We start from the raw sequence: 23,380 nt of genomic DNA, 5'->3' as shown, positions 1-23,380 counted from the left end.
AACGGCTGAATCTATCCGGATGCGTCATGATGAATCATCACCCCCCACATCTCTGGTCCAAATGCACCCATGTCCCTGTTGGACTCCATCATGCAAGAGCCTGCCAGCTGCAGATAAACACACACATTCTCATATGAATGTGAAATGATTGGCCTTTGTTTTTCCAGGTAATTGCACTGCTTTCTGTTATATTTCTTTGTCTCGGGGGCAGAAACCTTGTTATTTTTTTTTATTCGTTAAAATTGAGCTCTAGCAGTCATACTGTAGACCGTACTCACCACAGAGCTTAAGTAGAGCAAAGGAAACCTAACAAACATAAAGACATAATGTGGCCTCCTATAAATCTTTCTTTCTTAATGGTCTGAATAACCAACCAGTGAGCAGCAGCTGTCTTGGTGGCCGCGGCCCCCTCCCCCAACACACTCTATTAGGAGCCAGCACCACAACAATACATAGATGGTCCAAAAGAAACAATTAGGTTTATGGTGCTTTTGTATTTATTTAGTGACTACACAGATCTGTTGTCTGTTGATTGCAGATCTGAATGAGCTTAAAGGGCCAGTTCCCAATTATTAAAAAAGCCATATTTACCCTATTTCTGTATTATCCACGTCCATCCACCACCATTTCTGCCTCGACAAAATTATATCAATGTAAAATGTGTGGCAAATCCTTCAAAGAGATCAAAAACAACGTAAAACACACTATTATGTTTGCCTTTTCATTGGATTTATTGACAATAAGAAAATCATAGAGGTTAATAAAGTAAAATATAGAACTTTCATCAAAATCGAATCGTAACCCTTCTCTCAAGAAACAATGGTAACGCTGAATAAGCCACCGTAAAAACTGGGTATTAAAATGACCTTTTAATATATGTATATCATGTCATGCCTTTCTCTAGTTCTCTATGTTTTATTTGTGAGGTTATGTGAGTTGGTATCAATATAGTATACAATCTGGCTCCAAACATAAAGTGTGTATATGGAAAGGAAGTAGTAAAATCAATTATGATTTGATCAAGTAGCCTACTTTCAGCCAGGACTACATAATGATGGGACACTGTTTGTGGTTGTTTATGTTGATTTACTTATCTATTTTTAATTAGTGATATGACATGCAACAAAGCTCCATGGCAGGAATCCAACCGGGAATACTGCAGATACTACAACAAACCACCATAAGCCACTGGGAAGTCTTTCAAGTTTTTTTTCATGCAACCTTTAAATACTGAGAATGAGCACCGTTTGAGCTCATGCATAGGAAATGCCAATTAAATTAATAATATTGGGGTGAAATCTGAATGGGGAAAGAAAACCAGAACTTTGAGTAAGTAAAACAAATGTGCTTTTTGAAATTCAGGTGAAGTGACCCTTTAAATGTGTTATTTATGGTGTTTATTCCAATTCAATTCTAGTAGAGGTGTATTTCCTGCTTGTAAATACATTATAGTCTGATGTTGCTCTTTAGTAAGAGACCCCTGCTCCCTCCCCCTTTTGCTGCCCCTCACCTCCCCACCGTTAGAGAGACAGAGACAGAGAGAGGGAGACTGAGAGAGAGAGAGACAGATAGAGAGAGAGAGGCTGACTCCCACCGTCCATATCGGGAGCTTGAGAGAGAAGCAGAAGAGAAAGAGAGGCTGTCACAGCGCGCAGAGTCTACAACTTGTTCACATGTAACCGCCAGCGGAGGGGAAGAAAAATAATAATTACACGGATTTACAAAATGCCATTAATCCCGTGACCGGTGACCGGAATGGAAATATACGAGCCGGCAATGAGAAGTTGTTTGATCCGGGTGGTCGCGTAAAGAAGAAAACTAATGGTAGGGTTTTATTTATTTCACACAGTATCATTCCTCCACGATGTTTAGCCATGTGTGTTTTGCATCTCATCAATGCATCTGCAGTTCTTGTTATTGTCTCCATCAGTTCCGAGGAAGTCCGTGCCCTCGGTGTACAGACTGTGTGTGCAGAAATGGAAAAGTTTTTGGGGGATTTGACTGTGGGTGCCCTGTAAAGACTGAGACATCGCCAATATAACGGGCTCCTTTCAGCGGACAGGCGCCCGCTGGCCGTAGAGAATGAATGGGTCACTATGTATTCTAATCTGACTCGGGAGTGGACTCGGTTTAAAGTGGAAGAAGGAGCTGCTGCTTGAGTTAACAGCATGTCCAGAAAGATAATTAGGCAGATTTATCAATTACTATCGGAAACATCAAATCACAGTCACGAACTGTTGCAAAGGGAGTGCTTTTATTCTACAAAAAACACATATTTTCTCACATCTTCTATCAGGAATAGTGAGGCTTCCATTCATGAGATGCGTTGTTACCGGGAGAGCCAAAACAAAAGGATCTCCCGCTGACCAATGGGAGCAGGGGAAGCCTCAGGAGGGACGGAGTGGTCCTCTCTTCCCTTTGTCCTGTACCTGAGACACCCAGCAGACCACAGACTGCCCGCAGGCAAATGTGGGATGGCTTGGGAACGCTGGCCAGATGGATCACCGTGCGTAAAAGAGACAAATTGTTCCCCTTTAAAAAAAAAAACAGTTTCAGGTGCCTGAAGCAGATTAATCTTATAGTTCTCTTTCAGATCTGTGTTCAGGATCTGAGGAGCCATCCCCTGCTCATTAAGCTTCCCTCAGCTCACACCACAACACCCTTAATTGACATTTATAAATAGTTAACAGATCTCTGCCAGACTCATTTAAATGCATCTTAGGACATGCTGGGAACATCTATACAGCACGTGGTTATAATGTGGATTCATGAGGGCTGATGAGTTTGGGTTAATGGGTAAGACATGCCCTCGGGGTGCATCACATCACCTTACTTAACCTCTTCCTTCTTCCCCTCATTACTTCCAAGTTGAAGGAGTTAATGTGCAGAGTAACACAGAGCGTGTTAATTACTGTACTTGAGCCTTTTGCACGTAAAGCTGCTTGCCAGGACATAACGGTTGTATACAGAAAGTGTTCAGACTAAACTAAACTAAATCAAAGGCTAATGGGATGACAATTAGGTGACAAGAGGCAGTGATGCTGAGGGGGTAAATAGATTATTCCAATGAGAGAAATTTGATCAACTATTAAAGTGTCTGAGTCGTTTATTAAGGACATTTCTATTATTTGGGTCTGAAATTGTCACAATGTAAATCACTGTAAACTGAATATTTTAACTTTAAATTAGACACACAATCAGATCATTTCGAGGTTTGACATTTAATGGGCATTATTTGTTTACCTTTTTTTAACTTTTTACAGACTAAACTAATCATTTAATATGACATTACTTGCAGCCCTAAATAGCACTTCACTCTTTAAAGCACACATGTCATAATGATGCATACTAAACCTACTATGTGAACATGTGATACACAGTGTGTGTGTAACAGTTTGCTTACAAGTTGACAGAGTCTGAGTGGGAAGCTGCGATGTAGGCGTCGTAAATGTCGTGGGGGATTCTCTTTCTCGCTGCGATATATTATTACACCGTGAGTGGGATGGATGATTAGAATGATTTAAATGCCAGCACTGGGTGTACACTGGAGTGTGCGTGGCCTCCAGCAGGCACTCTGTTTTGTTTGAGCTCATTGCATCTCTCCCCCCGCAGATTTCCGTCTGTTTAGTGACTGAATTACTCCGTCCAAGATAAGTTGAGCTGCGTTATCTCCAGCTGATCGTTCTTGATTTAGATGCAGCGTTAACTTCCGTGTCTGTATCGGGGCTGATGAAGTATTCATTCAAAAGGAACTTAAAGTAAATAAACAATGAATCACGCTGCCATCAATGACAAATCTGCATGTGAAGCAGGGCTTTGTGTAACATGATAAAGAGCATGCAAGAAGAGACAGAATGAATATTTATGTCATAACTCTTCTATTAAATATGAAAAAGCAAGATGTTACAGCCTTTCAAACAGACTTTTAATACATGTCAAGGATGAATTTGGCATCTTTGGTTTTCATTAGAAATACCAGTGATTCTTCTTTCAGAAACAGACCAGCTGTACACTCTTAATTATGGCAACACAGACAAAGAGGGAATGCCTTTGTTATTGAAATCCTTATTGGATATTTCCCAAAGGGAAGTCAATTCAATTGAAAGGGCTGAGGGAATCTCACAGAATTCAATCAGAAAGCACTTCATCATGCGCACTGAGAAGAATGTGGCGGAAAACATGCACAGAGCTGTTGCCCTTTTCAGATGTACAGAGGTCATTAGACACTGACAGTGATAATGCATCCTGTTTGGACCAATCTAGAAGCGCAGACTGCATTAGTTTCAGTCCAGAAGATAAAACAAGTGATACTTCAAAGCTGTAATTTGTTTGTGTGTGTGTGTGTGTGGGGTGCTTCCAGGAATTGGCTGGCATTAGTTGACTGCCTCATGTTGTTACAGTATTGTGCCTTTGTGTAATTTGCTCAACATGCGCAGTGAATTTTTGTGCAGCGGAGCGGCTTTTATTAGCTGAGACATGTGGGGTCCAATTGACGACTTTCATGTGAATTGTTCTGCCATCATGCATTTAACGTCGCACAGATTTAACACGCTGGTGCTCTTGTTTGTTTGCACAGATTTCATTTTCAAAAAAGTGGAGCGCTCTCTTTAACACTACTAATAAATCGGAGAAAATATGCATATTTGGAAATAGATGCATATTTTGTCAAAGCCCCGGCTGTGTTATGATTCATAAAAAGACACTAGAACTCAGAACACTTTGCTGCCTGACATCCTGCCAACGTTCTCTTGCTCCAATTTGTCTTTTGTGAGGCTTTTGTGGGACATTTTGCACCAGACAGGGCAACCGGCCGTCCTAAAGCCTCACTGTCTCACGTCTGAACAGCCCTTCAGATGCCCTGCGCTCACACGTTTTCCCAGTGACTCACGCATTCTGGCCCTGCTCTTATAACTCAGACACCTTTTTTTCTCCCCTTCTGTCGGATACATGCAGCCTGAGAGCCTGAAACAGCACTCTGTGTTTCTCAAATGAAGCATTTGACCTCTCTTTTAGGGGTTATTACAGTCACTGCTGCGGGAAGGTTAGTGTCAAGTGTTCATCGGTGTGCAACACTAACACACAACAGGGTCAGCTGACTGCCCTTCAGACAGTATGCAATGGTCTTATGGATTGAAGCTTTTGCTTGACCAGAGTTGGCCTTTTCTCATTAAAAAAAGAACATAAATAACCAAATAAGACCATTTATTATTTTCAATAATGTGCTTAGTGGATCAGAAAGTAATTGTAAAATGTTTCTGATAACCAATGAACTTTTTCAACCAAAATGGCAAACCATTTATTGGATTGATTGTGATAAAAAATTGTTTAACTTTATGTATCATTATAAATTGAATAATTGGTCGAGCAAAACAATCATTCAAAGAGGTCACCTTGGGCTTTGGGAAATTGTGGACCATTTTTCATTATTTCTTGAAATTCAACAGACTAAATGATTAAATAAAAAATAAAACGAAAACTTCTCTTCAGCAACGTTGGTTCGTCCCCCAATTATAAGAGCTATAGCATTACATAGTTAACAAACTGAACACAGCACATCCTGAACATATAATGGATGCATACATATTTCTCATCAGTATGCAGATTGAGTTTTTGCATCAACATAAACAAACCACCGACTGTCAGATGCTGTTTTGTGTCTCTATTTAAAGTCCAGTCCTGCTGTTCAGCGGCTGATCAAAACATGTCAGCTTTTAAGATTCCGTCTCTGGCTCCACTCCTGTCACCAGTAACCCCTTTGTTGCATAAATGTTTCATAGACAGACTGCTGTGTTTGTGAGCTGGCAGCCAAATGACAGCGGGCTCCAGTTTTATTCTGAATGATCTGTACTGGGAGACAGTATCTGACTGAGCTCAAGTGCAGGAGTTGGACTTTGAAAAGAATGGTGCATGCAGGAGCCCAGTGATGGATGGATCCTCCAATGAAGTTATGTTATGTATTCCTGATGAGAGTAGTGGATCAGCGGCAGGATTTATGTGGCTGTAGAGCAACGACCACTCCAGAAGATGCCGTCTGATTGAAGCAGCGGTCCGAGGCTATTTGTCACCGTGATGGATGAGCTTCCGGTGATTAAGCCAACATGCTGACGGACATTAATCTGTGAACGTCTTGCGTGGAAGTTTTTTTTTCTCGGGTGTTATTGGCTCTAGTAAACACGGATGAAGCCTGGCAGGATCTTGCATGCTTACATCTTGTCATAGCCTGTAAGGGTTACACTTTTTAAGTGTAATTTTCACTGGTCTTACTGTCATTAACTACAGTACTTGAGACTTTTACAAGTCAGAATATATATATCCCTTTAAAAAATTTCCCACATTAACATGTAACCGCACACCCTTTATGGACACGTTGGTTTTTCAGATGCAAACTTGCTATATTTCCGCCCCCATAGTGATATATGACCTGTAATTTGTATTAAGATAATTGGATATAGTGTTGGAAGCAGATCTCCGTTCATTCCTATAAAAATTGCTCAGTGGCCCATGAAGCCAACATGGCCTGAAAGAAAAACCTTTGCCGATCTTCTGCATCCATGGGCCCCATATGTAAAAGTGTTATGTTGCTTTTCGTTAAAACCCTGCATACCGTCACGTACTGTAGCACTCGACTGTCTCTTGGCTATTAGCGCTACTCACAACTCTTAGGGTCCTGATGATTTGAATGAGGGCTATTCAAGTGGTTATACTGGCAATATATCAGCTGATGTTAACTCTGATTTACGGACATGTCTTTCCTAATGTAAATCAACAGTAAAAAACTATTTCTGGGCTAAAAAGCTTCACGTGTAGACAGAACTTTTACATTTTCCAAAAAAACATTTACTTCAACGCCTATGCACTTCCTGGGGACTCAGCTCTATGTAAGTCAGAGTTAAAAAGGAAGTGAGATCATTATCACTGTACAGTATATGAAGCTATACTAGCAACACATGAGGTGAGAACTCAACATGTTTTCAAAAAGCAGGAGGTTGTTCACATGCGTGTGACTTGTTATTGACATATCTGTAGGACACCTTTCTGCAGTTAGGCTTGGAGGTGCTGAGAAGGTATGTCTGACGTCCCAGAGTTGCTGTGTGCCGCTGCCAGGTTCTGGGGTCATTGCTTGTATTAATGACGCATGGGAAAATAAACTGGCTTTTATTTCCCTCACCATCTGTACCCGGGCCAGTTGTGCTGTATGGATGGAGTCTGGCGCCTGACAACTGCCCCCTTTTGTTGCTACTTTGATTTATGAGACAGTGTGGGGTGAGTGGATACAATTACTTATGCAGAGAAAACACACATTTTTACAATTATGTAAATATTCCTGCATTTTAAATACAAATAAGGTCTTCATTTTAATCATTAAAACTGATAAATAATGACGTAGAATATTAGTTAAGATTTATTCCTATGGACATTCCGTACATGTTTTAGAAAAATATCGGCATTTATTTTATTTTTTTAAGGAGCAGGCTGTGACTGGCTGTAAAGGTAAACACTGTGCTTGAGGTGAAGGGAAATTAAAGTACTTTCAAAACCTTGGCACCCAAGCACTGCAATTTGTGTCAAAGCGTATACTCCTCCTCAGAGTTATAACTCTAAATCCTAATGTGTCAGCCTTTGAAAACCCCTAGTTAAAGCAGATTTACACCTGGGTTGGATGTCCCCATATGCCCAAAAGGCTTTTTCTGCTAGACGGTCGGCCATAAAAAGTGAAATGTTCACATCACGTCTCCAACAGCGAACATCAGTTTCTTTCAACCATAATGTTTATTTGTCCTTAACCTTAACCAAGTAGTTTTAGAAGTGGCAGCTCAGAAAAGGCTCTTATAATTAGGTTACTGTCCTCCTGAGTTACATGCATACATCCAGAATACTGATTTGTTTCCTTATTTCCAGAGAGAAATTAAATTGAAAAACAATAATTCTGGTGTAACACACATTACTTCTAAAATCTATATGCACACTGCCACTACATCATGATGCTTTCAGGTACTGCCATGGAATCCCTTAGGTTAGCAAAAAGAGCAAGCATTAGTGTGTGTTCCTGTGTGTGTGTAGACAGTATCTGTCTTCCAGATGTCACTCTAATGGGCCTCCACACAGACCTGTGGGGATCTGAACAACAGTGCAGAGGAGAGATGTGCTAATTCTCCAATTACCTCCGGCTACTTCCTTTAAATGAGCAACCGTGAAACCTTACAATGCCACAGTCATTTCTCGCTAACACTTACTGTGTTTTTTTTAAAGACCTATAAACCACTTAGATTGTTCCTCATGATTACATCTCATCACTGAACTGCAGACAGGTTCAATTTCTACACAATCCTCCAAGTAATGTAAAAGAACGTATATGGTGATTGTAAGCACAGTTGCCTCCAGGGCTAATTCAACCACAGCAAGATGCAGCTCTTAACTATCTCAGACTGGTAAACAACAAAAAACTTGCATGTACTTGTCACCTAGCTGCATGTCAGTCTGAGTTCAAAGGTCAACATCGAGTTCCGTTTACCAGACAGCCTCAAAATGTCCAGCTGAGGCGTCAGACGCACCTGCGGGGCTGTTGGTATTTTTCAGGCTCTTTGGGAGCGAGGAGACACACTCCGACCTGGCCTCGGGTCACAAGGAATTTGTACAAATGTTATTTTCATCCCTGCAGCTATCACTTTGTGGGATTATCCCTGCCAAGTGAATTTGGAGCTGGAGTTTCATATCTGTGCAGGCAGCCACTGCCAGAATGAACCTTTGGCGACATCTTTACACTTTGCAAGATGGATGTGCTGTTGTAGTTAGAACGTTTCTCCCTCTCTCTCCATTTATCACAACGTGGCCAAGCAGGTAGATTAAAATGCTTCTTTTTTGCTGCAATTTACTTCCAGAGCATACTAAACAGCACAGATGTATTATTGTGATTTATGCTAAACCTCACAGTCAAATGACTGTGCAACTGATGCTTCCGCGAGAGAGAGGTGGAACATATTGGCAACCTTAAGAAATGAAAGACGCGGCGCAATTAATCCTCCGTATTAAAAAGGAGCGCTCTTTATGCTCACCCTTAATTTGGAGAATTAACCTGCCTGCCCGTCTGTTAAGCCTGGAGAATGTGTCCAAGCCTTCATTATTGTAGAGTCACATGTATAATGTAGCAGGGAGAAGATAAAGTTGAAAATCCGCAAGCCAAGTTAATATTATGGATCCACTGGGATGCCCTTGAGTAGCCTTCGTAAAACTGTTTCCATCAGGCCAACCCGAGGCAGCAGCAGAGCAGCAGTAAGCCAGCAGACTCCGTAATAGCCCACGTTTTGTTAATTCACACGTTTTTCTTGGCAGTCATAGGCTAACAGTCAATCCGCGCACACATCCCTATCTGGCAGGAGGCTCAGCGCAGTTAGAGATGAAACTGACTGTTAACTAGGTGTGAAACGCTACTGCACAGGATTACTATAAGTCTCCTGCAGAATTAAAAAAGAAACAGGAAGGTGCATGGCCTGAAAACATCACAGGCCTGTGGTGCTTTTCATCATCACATGTAGTCAAAGATAGAAATAGTCTTTAATAACTTGGCTGACTTTTTTTTTTAGTTACTGGGCGTCAACAGCTGATGCATCTGCAGAAAAAAGCATTCATTTTTCCACTTGTGCCGGGTAACTCTTGGAATCCTCACAAATGCAGGATTTTACGAAGACTGTGGTTGGAATTTTGGGAGAAACTCAAGTTTTCCTCCAGCTTTACTTATAAGTAAACACGTTTTTTTTAAGGAGTTTGAGAAAAAGTAGATGAGCAGCTCATCAAAAGGAAAGTTCTAGCCATCTTTCATTTAATAAATGAGCTCCTTTTAGTTGCCTTTCGTGGCCTCTGTGAGTTCAGTTTATATTAGTCCAGGGTACCATCACCATCATCATCTTCTAAATGCTAGGCAACTACTTAAATGATATGCGCGTACTGAGAACAATGAATAGATAGATAAAACATCCCAAGTGTCCCTTTCATTACGATTTATGAAAGGTGCATTAGTCAAGGATAAATGAAAGTCTTAACACTTCTAGACATTACGAATTCATTGCACAACCCAAGTGTTGTACCCATGCGTTATGACAAACTGAACACTGCATGGTTTTCAAGCTTTGTTAGTACTAAAACAGTTGTTTCTTATTAAAACTTTTGTTTACAACCTAAGGGCTTTCAGAAAAATCCAAATGGTTTCAAAAATGGAAACAGAATCGCAGGAACCTAAATATGCTCAACAAAATCATGTTTATCTTTTCCAGGATAGGTCCCACCAGTATTTGTATTCCTCAAACTCTTATGTTCACAACTTCTGTTAGGAACACACATTCTCAACACTTAAACCCAAGTCTCCAATTATTCAACTTTCTGGCTCTCATGATAGTCCCATTGAGTTTACAAAAATACCCTCTGCTTTTATATGTTCGCACAGATGTGCAATGAAGGCACATTTCAGCAGTGGTTTACCAACTTAAAGTGCAGTCTGATTCCAGAGCAGAGAATAGTGTTTACAGATGTGTCCTCATGTCAATTGTGTCAATGTGCAACAACAAGTGGATGGAAAAGTACCCTGTAACTGCAATATTGTTTTAATTGTAAATATAGCTTTTAAAGTCCCACCCGCAACATTTTTTCTTCCTTTAATACAAGTTGTTATGTTAAATGTCCTTTAAGCCGATTTGGATTGGAGCCATTAATGCTGCACTGTGGGTTCTGAGGCATTCCACAAGAAACAGTAAACATTCCCATTGGATTAATTACCAACTGCTTTTCCCCCCGGCTCAGTCTGCTTCTTGTCAAAAAGGAAGATTAACAGTAGATTGAACTTTAGTCCACATGTAGAGAGACTGCCAGTCGGGTCTCAGACAGAGGAAGTGAGCGGGAGCAGGTGTTGGTGGAGTGATAAACAAGTGAGAAGGTGGTCGTCTAACGGAACAAGTCAGGTTAGGTAAAGGGTCAAATGTTACCATCTAAAAGTGTGTTCTTGCTTATATTCATAAGTAAAATAACAGGTGTTAATGTGATCCCCAGATAGATACTTCCACATTTTAGTTGGACTGTCTGTGGGAAGCCAGGTTCTTTAAACACCACCTAGGAAAAAGGTTGTTGTGCTGAGTTGCTAGAATTAGTCAATTTAAATGTTTCATGCTGCATGCGCCACCCACATTTAAACAAGACTGAAGCTTAAGGGAATGAGGAACCCATTTCACAAATCTCCAAAACATTAAGGCCTCCTACGCAGTACTGAGTATCCATGAATCAAAGGGATTTCCTAACTTTTCGTTCACTTTGCTCACGTCTTACTTACTTGTCAATGAGTTGTCTCTGTCAGTAAGCATTCTGTGTCTCCTATGTCTATTATTTCAACATGCATCTCAAAATCTGTCATCAAGACAGCTTTATAGTTTAAGAACAATGTCACGGATCAAGAGGAAAAACATCTGACCATTGACACAGAAAGATAAAAGCAGAAACAAAAGATAAAGTGGAGAAACTGATTTTATAGTGACTAATAAAATCACTGTTAGAAAGATCGTATCCAAAAATACATTAGCAGGAAGAATACTAAAATACACACAAGGCTGTCTTCCGAATTATTGGAATTCATCAGGGTATACATTTTCTAAAGTTATATAATAAGTTACAGACACATCCGAGTTCATCCTGATACATTATTCATCGGGAGCTGCTGTGCGAACACATGTTTTGCATATGCCCCTCAAACTTGAAGCTCCTTCTCATTCAAAAGAGAAATCCTTGATTGTTATTGTGTTAGAGATGCAGCTCTTCAAATAAAATTACAATTTTTTATTCCAAATTTCATGTAAACTGCTCCCTTCCTAGATTAGACAAATGAACTCCCACCTTTCTTTTCATCTCTACATTATCATTTTCAGTCTGGATTTAGCCTCAGTGTAAGCGTTCTGCGTAGAGACCAGAGCACCCCATGCTCCTCATAACATATCCATTACCGCAATCAATAATTTAAATAGCAGCCATTGTTTTTTTTTTACGCTTTTTAATGACACCATCATAAGCACTTATCCACCTCAGAAGGAGCCCAGGCTGAAGGAGGCTGCCAGTGAAATTAAAATAATGAATAAAAGATAAGCTGGAAGAAAGTGCTGAACTGGGACTCTGAGTGAGATCCCAGCAGAGCAGCAGTTATGAATCCAGGGCAGAGGGCACATTGCTCGCCACTCTCAAAAAGTGTTGATAATTTGACCCGGCGGCTCCTCGGTCAGGTCACGGTCAGGTCCTCTGGTCTCCTGGGGGGGGGGGGGGGGGCTGCTGCCTGACTTCCTGCAAATTAGATTCTGATCTTTGGTCAACAGTATGTGTGATCTGGGGGAATGTGATGGCCGACTTCTCCCTGGGTAATATGATGAATGGAGCCACTCTGAGCCACGGTGAATACTGATCTTTTCCTTCATTGCCTGTGTTACATGGTTGTGATTTATATGATTAGATTGGGCTACATACCCCGGGGGACGCTAAAGAAGGAAGTGTCGTATTAGACAGGTCATAGGGCTCCTGCTCGCTCCATCATCAATGGGCTTAATGGTTCTGTAGAGATGTAGCTCCATGCATGCAATCATATTTCCAGATGCTCTCTTGTACTCCCGAGCCTTTGTAAGGAGTCATTTCATGCTTCAGCGGCTCGCTTTGGTTCCCGCTTCATTTACCGTCTCCACTGATGCCTTTTCCAATTTATTTCATTTATCTAAATAAATGCTCCATAGTTAAGGCTCATCATTTTCATTTGTGTCATGTATTTATTGCGACACTTTTCATTTTGAAGATTAAAATAGGATCCAAAAAAATTAATAGTATAAAGATTTGGGTAAAAAATGCAACACACTTGAGTTTAACCCTTTCTTTCCCTTCCCGGATGAGAAGCTCCCATTTTATGATTTCCCACAATTATGTTATGCCTCCGAGGCATTAAAGACTGTCCTTTTTCTACCCTTCTATTTTTGTAAACATGATATCTAAGGAACGCCCGGTGGGAATTTATTCACTCGATCACAATAAGATTAGCATTTGGTGGTCAAATGTCACTGTGACATCACAAAGCGTGTTTTTGGCCATAGTAGTAGGAAAACATGAAGGAGTCCCAAGATTTTGGACCGACAAACTGCAACTTCACTGGTTGGCAGATTATACAACGAGGCCGTAATTCTGTCTTTCTTTATTTAATCATTTTGAGAGACGTCCTCATCACAAGAAGACCACATTTACTGTAAACTGCAGTGAGCAATATATTTATGCAGCAGGAAACAACGTTTGTATGTGGGGTAACATCTAGTAAGTGTTATTATCTTAGGAGTGGCAAAGTGACAAACTCACTTCCAATTCAACATGTTACCCAACTTTACTTTGTCCAGATTGTCTAATTGTACCATAAACAGATTGCTCACAGAGAATAGGCTAAATATTTAAACGGGTTGTCGTTGTATCTAAAATCAGCAAGGATGTTAAGGATTTTTTGTCTTTATATTTGTTTAAAATCAATCTGCTCCACAAAAAATAATCATGACTTGTTGCTGGAATTAAGTGAATACAACGTGACACCTATCCACAGTTTAAGGTGAGATATCCTGTCCCTTTAAGATCCCCCTGGCAAATTAAAACTGCCTTGATACTGGAGGAGGCAGACCTCAGTGTCATCAGCAGCTATTTATCACCAGCCCACTTTAACCAATCACAAGGTTGCTTCAGTGTCACATGTCAGGCTCTGTCTCATAGTTGTACTACCCCTGCAGTGGCCTCACGCTGAACTTTAATTATTGTGAGTGGCCTGGTGGAAAAACATCTTTCCCCAGCTGACACAGCGATGACACCCTCTTTGTTCCTTCTTCCGACTGCTTCCATCACGCTCTTGCCCGACAGTGCTTCCTGTGTTTTTCGTGGACGTTAACCAAAACCCACTTCCCTTCTCTGAGAATTGTTAAGAGGTCATGGCAGTGAGGGGATTTGAAGACTGTTTCTCACAAGAGCCCACGCGTTAAATTAATGTTTACAGCCCTGCGGCCAGTATTGGCTTTAACAGTCATCTCATCATCTATTTGTGTAGAGAAAGCCATAACGGGAAACTGCCCGAGCCTGAAGGCATGTACTGATATTCTGCTTACATTCTGAAGTCATTAGAAGTTTACTCCTCAGTGTTCTTGCTTATTTGCTTAGGAGGATCTGTTACTGGTCCTAGATGGGAAATGGCTTTGCAGAAGAGCTTGTTCCAGAATGACCAACAGCTTTTTCCAGTATGACAGTGAATGGTTGAAATCTGTATATTAGAGTAGGTCGAGAGTCCTCCTGGGCAGCTGCACACGAGGACTCTGTGGACAGAATGTGCTATTCTATCCTCAAGGTCTCCCAAGTCTCTTCATCACGGGGTTTTCAATCGTCATTGTGTCCTCATGTTTCATATTCCTCCACACCTTGAATGTAGCAAAACAAAGCGCTTGCTGGCTTTATCTCTTTTCTCTAGCTCGGTGGTTGTGAAGGCAAGCTGGCAGCAGATTATTCTTGATGCTGTGCACATTCCTCTGGTAATAATCGGTTTTCTCCAGCCGTCACACAGTGTCTATAGGAAAATTCCACCTTTCTGTCTTTGTCTTTAGGGAGGAAGAAACACTGCAACACACCTGCACAATGAATTGCGGATAATCACCTGTTTACATTGCCTTCTCTTGTTTATCAGTCAGTACTCCATGACATAATCTGCTTGGCACACTGTTTGTAGTGTCTGTAATGCATACTGACAATGACATCTTGATTGGCTTCATAATCCTATCTCTGATTTAACTTGCGATAGTAAATTAGGTATCCGGAGATTAATTAGTCTTTGGGGATTTAAGCATTTTTCCCGTGGACTCCTCTTTGCAATACGGATCAGGTTCACTTTTACTTATCGACTCACTATGAAAACCTCATGTCGTTTTCTCACTGCGACCCAGTCTCCAACACAACCTCTAATCTTCCTGTTGCTCTGGCAGATAAGTCAAGTTTAAGCTGTCATGCTCTGTAAACAACACTGAATAATAAAATGAACTCTTCCACACAAGACGAACTTCCTCTTCGGGTGCTCTGAGGACTGACTCATACAACTGAGGAAAATTGTCTTTCAGAGTATCTTCAAGAGTTCCCTGCACCAAAGAGAAAACAAGCCGGAAACATCTCATTTCCACTGTAAATGGGTTAGTGATATATATACCCAATAGAAAAAACAACATCTTTTAATCTTCTCCAGGAGTTGAAAATAAAGACAATAACAAAGGGGCGTCTATGGGGATGTCTTGGATACTTGAACAATATTCTGTTATGTGGAGCACTGAGTTCTGCCTAGCCATAGAATTAGCTGGTACTTCGAATTAGACTAAAAAGGGCATGTCAGCAGACCATGCAATTAAATTATTCTATTTGAGATTCAAGAAATTGAGGAAGTAAGGCAGCGTGCTCTCGACTGAACAGGCAAACTCCTATTGATAGGTAAAATCATTAGCCTTTGCTGTGGTTTCAGGGATGAATACGTAAAGCGTTGAAAAGGGTTTTTGTCATTCTTTTTGTGTGAACAGTACGACCACAACTCATGGTCAGCATAGGACAAATTCAAAGATATTCCTACCCTGCAAATGAAACCTTGTCTGGTTTGTTTCCAGTCACCACTCTTCATAATCAATGAAAAAAAAGCAATTTTTCACTTGAGAACAAGCTGTAAAATAAGCCGTTTGAAATGTGATTTGCTACAACTTTTTTAGTGGTTGACAACAAAAGATTCCCAGTGGTGCTTTTATAATGTACAAAAAAAGATAATGCATCCATTTACACGGCATCTTTTCACACAAATAATCAATCATAACACATTGACAGTGATAAACACAAAGAAAGGAATTGTTCAGCAAAGAATAAAGAAGGTACACAAGGGAACAGCAATTAGTTGCCACTGTGTGAGATTGGTTGGTTTTTCTAGAGCAGAGACGGACAGCTATGAGCGGAGACGGCAGACTTTAAACAAGTCTGCCTGATTGCCTGTTTCACTGATCCGCCTCTGAATGACGGGGTAGACGGCGTGGACAGGGCTCCCTCTGATGAGTTATTAGGGCCGTAGCAATTCCATTTGTACCACACAGGGAGGGAACTATCAACACAGCATGCAGGCCATTACCACTGTTGCCAATGTCTTTAAAGTTAATTACAATCATTATGATTTTCAGTTATCTGTGTGGTTAATGGGTTTGATCTCTCCAGTCAGATGACTCTTACACTTGGAACTTTCTGACTCCCTAAGTGAGTGATATTTCCTTTCTTTGTAGCAGTTTGTAATAAAGCTTATCTTCTAAAAAGGTTTATAATTCTGCCCAACAGCTTTGTGCTGATAAAGATATTAATAGATGTTGTATAGTGTAGCTAAAATGCTTTTCACGCCAATGGCCCGATCTAAAAAGTATAACATTAGCAATTACATTTTTTGATGATTCAATATTAAAATATTAGTAACTGAATAACTATGTATATTGTTATTGGCCAATATTTTTTTGTTCAGCCTCAAGAACTAGTTACGATCGTTCAAAGGCACTTAATTTTGTTGGCGGTGCCAAGAAAAATGTGGTAAAATCCATCTTTTTAACTATTTTTTGCAGACAAAGTAAAGATGCAACCTTGTGTCTTCTTTGTCCATTGCCCTCCAGCCATTTGTATGCTCTAGTTAAGCCGTTTCATCATGTTTGATTGACAGGGGCAATGTATTTGCTTTATGAATAGAGGAGATCTGTCAAGCTGCCAGTCGCCCACTGCTACAGTTATCCGACTGATTTGATTTAGATGCCAGTTCCCTTGAGAGAGACATTCTCTCGTCAATGACACAGTCTTTTCTTCCTCTTTTTTGTCCCTACATGTCTCTAGTTTGAACCCTCAGGGCCGTTCTAACTTCCCTGTATTTCAAATAGCCTTGTGTTCGAGCTCCTCATTGTGTTCAGCCTTGATGAAGGACACAAACACTCAATAAGTGCTAATGGCACGAAGACTACAGATGAGCTCATCAATGGCAAACAGTGGGCTTGATACTAAAGTGAAATCCTGAAAATGTCATCCTACATTTAGCGCTTTAATTTAACAGTGTTGTGTCAATCTCTCTCTTAGGAAATCTGACCTGTTGCAATTACATTTCTTTTAAACGCAAACCTCTTAGTGTCTAGAAAGGTTTCATCCCTTTGGAAAATAGATATTGTAACCCAAAACCCTTTGCTTTCGACAAATATACATGTTTTTTAGCTAGTGCTACATATAATCCTGCTCACAGCAGATTAATATCTCAATGTAGTTTCATTTTCTTGCTTTGAACAATTTTTGTACAGCACTGACAACTTCTTGAGGGCTTGAAATCAGTCTTTTCAGAGTGAGGCTAGTTATTTCTCCACCTGTCTCCCAGAGAGACAGTTTCTGTACGGTGGCACTGAGGGCCCAGCTGGGGGTAAATGACATCGCTTGAGCAGGTATGCAGACAGGCGCTCTCCAGCCGTCCTCTTATCAGCCCTGCCGCAAGCTCAGTGAATACAGAGTCGTGCGAAGGGGGCTAGGCCATAGGAGGTGGTAGGGGGGCAGACAATATCAGCCGCCGTGAGGAGGAGCGATGACTCACTTCCATAGGGCCCTTATCTTATGATGTATGCAAGCAGGAAGCAGGTGTACCATACGTCAACCTCGAGTCTGTATCCATGCAGTTTCTAGGCTTCTGCCGTATATTCTCAAGCATCACACACATCCTTTGAAAATTGTCCTAGACCCTGGGCTCTGTTGGCTTTTTGTCATTATGCTGTAGTGCGTGTGCCGCCATCATGTTGGCTCAGCTCCAGACACAAAGAAAGCCTCAAGGATAAAACTACACGTTGCTGCAGCAGGAGCATTATCATTAAAGATCCCCAATTCCTTTGCCCTTTAGACATTGGCCCTCCTTGTATCTGGGAGCGACTCTTGATCCATGTGACTTCACACGGAGGAATACCATTTTCTGATAATATAATAATCCCCTTCTCCGGTCCAGCCCAGGTATCTCTCATGTCGGTGTCTCTCCCCAGGAGAGTCTGACACGTAGCCTGGTAGTTTCTGGGCTGAATGCGTCCCTCGTCCTTATCACTGCCTCCATATTGTGACTCTAATGCACAGGGAGGGGGGGAGGATGGACTGTGAAGATGGGAAGGGTGTTGCTGTGCAGTCTGATTAAAACAGGAAGTGTAAGTCAGTGAAATTCGTTTATCCATGCAAAATGTGATTGTTTCCATTAGTCACAATCAAAGTGATGTTAGATTTTCCAAACCATATTGACATTTGACTTGTTACTCACTTCCCAGTGGCATTTCATCTAGCCTAAGTCATCAATATTCAGAGCAGACAGATTTCTGCCACCATTTTTCTCTGCTGTCAATTTATTTTATTTTGTTCAGCCCGAGGTTATATTGCTCAAACTGCAGAAGCACAGAGGTTTAAAGGAAATTGCCTTCAGCTATATAATCGTTTGTCTGCTTTCACAAAGCAGCATTATGTTGTAATTGGGATTTTCTGAGACAGAGGGATGTTATGACATGTACTTGAGGTATGAAATGTACAGTACATTGAAACAAAAATGGAAAAAATTGCTAAATGTGCCTGGCCTTGGTTGCAAAAGAAATTGCAAAATTACCCAATGAAACAGATACACAAATGTCAGCATTTGAACAGGATGTGACTATGAGTCTATACTTTGTCACAGTATAAATGAACGTGACGCCACTTTTAGTTGTTGTGAATGTGAAACTGGGAACTTCACAGAAAAGCGTAGGCGGAAACGGAGGGTTATCTCAAATCATTTTGTGGGTTCAAAAGTTGCTTCATAGTTAGTCAATGCAGTTGACTGTGTTTTTTCTTTCATAGGCAGGCGTCAGTGGATGAGGTGGGCTGTTCTCCACAACCCATCATGGATATCAACCGTCAGCCATTCCCCCAGCTCAAAACCTCCTGTCCTGCTGGCTCCTGCTCCATAACTCCCCCCGGTGTGTGAGCTGTGACACCTGGGACTCGCAGGCTGTTGACAGCACGACGCAGATGGACTACAAATACAGCCTGCTGGGCTCCGCAGTGGACGAGTACCGCAAGAGGCCGCTGCTCCTGCAGGTGGACGACACGCCCATGAACCTGTTTGCGGTCCTGGAGGTGAAACGGGAGCTGCCGAGGCGTTGGAGCACCTTGAGCTGCTTCCGTAAGATCCGGCTTTACAGTTTCCTGTTCGGCCTGGCCATCATGTTCCTCATCATGGCTTCGTACATCCTGACGGGGGACAAGAAGGGTCTCCTCCTCACCCCTTCCCCCTACCACTTCAACAGCCTGGTCAGCCCGGGACCTTTTGCCTTCAACCTCTCCTCAGTCAAGGACTACGCACATATCAAACTGGTGGTGAAGTCCATCACGTCCAAGGTGGAGTTTCGCAGCAGTCGGCAGCCCCCAGAGCTCAAGGCACTGGTTAACAGCGAGCCACATGTGAGTATAACATATATCTGTCCTAAAGTAATCAATGGGATAATAAGGACACAAATTGTATCAATATCGATTTTTTTTTATCAGATTCAAATGTCGTAATGAATACCTCAGTGTTTTATAGTGTAAATGTTATCTCTATAATTTAATCATATTACAAAAACGGTCCAGAGTGATATTGATCTGTCTTTTAATTGACAATCACGGATGTGTCTTGAAGCGTAATTAATGCTAAGGGAAGAGGTGATTCAAATCAGTATTCCTACACCGTCTACACCGGGTTCAATACAGCTACACTGTTGCAATTCCCCACTGGTTGCAGTTTCTAATTGAATTTATTAAGAGATAAAACTGTTCTGAAACACTTCATGTCCCACCAGATAATTGCATATGTCTGTACACATTTTTTTCACAAGGGATTTAAAGCTTAAAGTCGTCCAACAGCCTTCCGACACATTTGCCCCGTGGCTTTCTCGCTGTGTCCGTCTCACCTCACAGCCTGGTTCAATTAATTGTTAATCCTAATGATAATGGCTAGGGCTATTTGCAACATAACTAATTTCTTATTGAACCAGCTAATGAATAGGAGAGTGTGGCCGCGGGGGAATCAATACAACATCTGTGGATGGATCCGGCATTTATTGTCCTTAGGGTGTCTCACAGGCAGAGAACAAGTCATAGTAACATTTTCCTTTGTTGCGTTTGATCACTTAAAAACACTTGAATTGAAAGTGTGATCAAGAAGAGACGGTAGGCTGCATTGTGCACAGCTTTTACTTTTTATTTTGTAAAAATGTGCTTGAATGTGCCCATTGGATTTTAAATCAAACAATAAAACTATTAAGTTGAAGTGTTCAGGGTGACCACATCCATACTTGGTAAAGAACTAAAAGCTCTTTTTAGCACAGGACAATGATTCAAGTTTCTTATGGCCACACAGTGGAATGTTCCTGACTGGCCAAGTCAGTGGTCTGACCTCAATTCAACTGATCATGTTTCAACTGCTGAGGACCAGACTAAGAGCAAAACAAGGAAAAAGTGAAGTTGGCGTCAGTACATGCCAGGCAGAGCATCATCAGTAAAGATAGCTGTCTGTTAGCATATTGCCTTTAAACAGCCGTTTGACTTTAAGTTAACTTTCAATCCCATGTTGTCTCCTGATGGAAGGTGTGTAAACTTGGCTACAACTTCCACATTGTTCTTAAGTGAACGATCTCAGATAAAATATGTGAACTTTCTCCAAAGTTCAGAGCCAACACAACAACAAAAAGGGACGGTTTCTAAATAATGTCTGACTGTAGGATGTGCACTGTGTCAAATTGTCCATACATATAAAGCTAATGTACTGTCCCTATAGAGAGTGTATACTCCTGCATAAACTTGTCATGAGAATGCGGTTGGATCCCACAAAGACAATGTTTGCTAACACCTACCAAAACAGTTGTACCAGAACGTTTTGTAAGTTGTTGAAACAAACCTCTTCCTTTAATGTGTCTGTAAAATGCCCAGAAGGTATTTATCCTTCGTTACGCAGCCTTAGCAATGTTTATTTCAAGGGTTTAAAGGCTTTGTTTGAACTTTTTTGGGAATCACTTAGGAAGTACAGTGAGTCAGAAGATTAACCAGGCTGCTTTATTTGCCTTTACAGATGTTCTCTGTTATCCCCCACAAATTCCTGCCTGGTGTCAAGAACCCCTGCTGGTATGAGGAATACACTGGGAATATCACCTCGGACCCATACAGGACAAACTTATATGCACACTATTCGAGGCGCTTTCGTACAGTTTTTCAGCACTTGAGGAACACTTTCCGAGATCACGTGTTTCATCACGATGGGAAACCCTACCGCATGCGGTGCCTTCCTTATTTCTATATCATCGGCCAACCAAAGTGTGGCACAACGGACCTGTACGACAGGCTGAGGCTGCACCCCGACGTCAAGTTCACCACCTTCAAGGAGCCACACTGGTGGACCCGCAAGAGGTTTGGTGAGTAGCAACAACTGTATTTTTGCTGTGGCTGTGAGGCCTGCAGGCCGGTGCACGATAATGAGAGCCTGAGAGCATTTGAAGCGTGAAATGGGAATTGTCTCTACAGTATTTTGGCAGAGCCATACATCGGTGACAAAGGAAGGAGTCTCAGCCATGAGCAAAATTAAATTGACAACCTACTATCATTGTATCGTTAAGATCCTGTGTTGTGATGAAATTCCTTAACTTTATTACACATTTAAATCGTTAATTTGGGGGGAAGGTTATTTGCAAATTGACTGACAACTTAACACTGTTTAGCCCAATATTTCTACATAAAATGTGCTAGAAATTGCAGCTGCAATTATCATAATAACGTCATAATGTGAAACCTATCTGGATGCGATACCTGCATGATCTGACAATAATTAAGTATCTCTAATGTACTCTCCCAAGTATCTCGCAACATAATTAACAATGAATATTCAAGATACATTTTGTGCTCGGCGTGAGAAAATCTTAAACTGTTTATTTTGTAACAGAGTTGTAAGCTCCACATGTACAGCTCTAATTGTGTATTTAATTTCTTTATTGCCTCCTACATTCAACATTTTTAATGCTAATCGTATTTCTGCTTACACCTACTGTGTGGTTTGTACACAATCACTATCATTTCACATCCTACAACTGCAACTTCCCCATCTTGATATGCGAGCTCATGCAGTGGCTGTGCTCATTAACCGCTCAACTAGGACGATACGCACAATAATCTAGACTAACTGCTTCCTCATCACTATCATCATCGTGTGCGTAGATTTGTCTCTGTGGTAGAAATGCCTACAAAAGAACACGACGAAAACACAGCATGTGAAGCCTCCTCGCACACTTTGAACCCACACGTGTGGGTGCACCGTTTCCTGCACTTGTTCCTCATGACACACTTTTCCACCATGAACGTCTTTCTAGTTCTTGCTTTATGGCTGCTCCATTTCTACACACTGTGGATTTTGTGCTTCTATTTAAAAGTTAAGTGTATTTTATTCAACAGCAATCATTTGATTTTATAGAGGGAGCTGTGGCATGTTTTACTAGCTCCTAGAGGCATAATTAATTCTATGCCGTTTGAGGAAATATTTGAGGAAATGCATTATCACATATTCAGTTTCAGTTTTTTCTAGACACATTCACAAACTACTGCCATAACCTTGTTTACGCAGTTTTTTCATGGAGTTTGAACAGGTGGTAATGTGTCATTTTCTCAAACAAAGAGATCAACCGTCAAACTGTGCGTCGTGAGGTACTGTAAAAGCTGCCTCGCTGTAGACATTTGGTAGTATGGCATCTTCTAAATGCGTTGATGCCATCGTGTGTTTGCTTCACCATGTGCGTCTGTGATGTTGAAAGAACCACCACACCACCACAGATGGGTTTAAAAGCCATGAGGGATCTGGAGTAGGACTATGCGGGTAAACTAAAAACCCTATTAAAACAAGTCCAACCCCCTTATTTAACTTGCAGATGCTTTGTTGAACTGCTCCTTTGGTTTGGTAGGGTGACTGTTTTTGCTTCCAAATGAAGGCAAATCCTTATTCTTAATAAATACTATGCTTTTTGTTTTCTTTTATAACTGCCATTAAGACCCATGAATAATGGAGGATCTTCAACAGCTCAAGAAGCAGGCGTCAGGAGTGTGAGTCAGTGTGTGTGTACGTGTGTGTGACACCCATGTGTGTCTACATTTGTGAAGAGCAGCAGTTAAACTGTAGTGCACAAAACTGTTCAAAGTCAGCTCTGATTACGGAATCAGTACTTTAGAAGTTAAAGGAAGCGCACGTACAGGATTTAGATTATCTCATGATTCCGCATTATCACATCAGTGCAGCATGAGAACTCCA

General features: G+C 41.2%; 1 protein-coding gene across 1 annotated transcript in view; it reads left to right on the top strand.

Moving 5' to 3' along the window:
• The first annotated feature begins 1,640 nt into the window (after positions 1–1,640).
• Positions 1,641–23,380, top strand: part of LOC117473958 (carbohydrate sulfotransferase 15-like) — a 31,621-nt gene continuing 9,881 nt past the window's right edge. Inside the window, exons 1-3 of the mRNA XM_034119929.1 lie at positions 1,641–1,824; positions 18,916–19,518; positions 21,164–21,503. Of these exons, the coding sequence (XP_033975820.1) occupies positions 19,087–19,518; positions 21,164–21,503 (772 nt within the window). The 5' untranslated portion in view covers positions 1,641–1,824; positions 18,916–19,086. The remainder of the gene's footprint in view (positions 1,825–18,915; positions 19,519–21,163; positions 21,504–23,380) is intronic.

This window comes from Trematomus bernacchii, unplaced genomic scaffold (assembly GCF_902827165.1).
Source record: "Trematomus bernacchii unplaced genomic scaffold, fTreBer1.1, whole genome shotgun sequence".
NCBI classification, from domain to species: domain Eukaryota; kingdom Metazoa; phylum Chordata; class Actinopteri; order Perciformes; family Nototheniidae; genus Trematomus; species Trematomus bernacchii.
Note: the sequence above shows the minus strand (reverse complement) of the source record. Positions and strands in the feature narration are given on the sequence as shown.